General features: G+C 47.9%; 1 protein-coding gene across 1 annotated transcript in view; it reads right to left on the bottom strand.

The window, feature by feature from the left end:
- EMH_0085940 (uncharacterized protein) overlaps positions 1 to 735 on the bottom strand; it is a gene marked incomplete at both ends in the record, with an annotated part of 2,489 nt that overhangs the window by 1,238 nt on the left and 516 nt on the right. Inside the window, one exon of the mRNA XM_013500968.1 lies at positions 410 to 727. Coding sequence (XP_013356422.1) covers positions 410 to 727 — 318 coding nt within the window. The remainder of the gene's footprint in view (positions 1 to 409; positions 728 to 735) is intronic.

Genomic DNA, 735 nt, shown 5'->3' with positions numbered 1-735 from the left:
TATATATATATATATATATATATATATATATATATATATATATATATATATATATATATATAAACAAACACAATCTCTCTGTCTCTTTCTCTGTCTCTTTCTCTGTCTCTTTCTCTGTCTCTTTCTCTGTCTCTTTATCTGTCTCTTTATCTCTCTTTCTCTGTCTCCTTCTCTTCTCTCCTCTGCTTGCCCGCCTCAATGCGCGTAAGGGCTTATTAGGGTTTAGGGTTTAGGGTTTAGGGTTTACAGTGTAGCTAGGGTTTAGGTTTACTTAAAAAAAGAACTTTCGCGGGTTTAACCCTCTATAAAAGCGAGGGTTTAGGGTTTCCAGTGTTTCGGTGTATTAGGGTTTACAAGGGTTTACAAGGGTTTACAAGGGTTTACTAGGGTTTACTAGGGTTTAGTGTACTTGTTGCATAGCTGCATGCAGCCTCAAGCCGCAGCGGCAAGGCCCGGCCGGGGCCGCAGCCCCCCCCCTCAAGGAAGCTGCTGCTGCCGCCCCTGAGGGCGAACCGCTGCTGCACAGCAGCAGCAGCAAAACCCTCAAAACACCAATCCGGGGCCCAGTACTTGCTGTGCAACAAGTCTAAACCACCCTGCTGCTGCTGCTGCTGCTGCTGCTCGTCTTCCTGCTCCTGCTGCTGCTGCTGCTGCTGTTCGTGCTGTTGCTCTGGCGGTGGATGCTCCTCAGCTACCACCGAAGGAGAAGCATGCAGGCACACAGGGTCTGCAGCA

The sequence above is a fragment of the Eimeria mitis genome, genomic scaffold, assembly GCF_000499745.2.
Source record: "Eimeria mitis Houghton genomic scaffold, Emh_scaff6100, whole genome shotgun sequence".
NCBI classification, from domain to species: domain Eukaryota; phylum Apicomplexa; class Conoidasida; order Eucoccidiorida; family Eimeriidae; genus Eimeria; species Eimeria mitis.
Note: the sequence above shows the minus strand (reverse complement) of the source record. Positions and strands in the feature narration are given on the sequence as shown.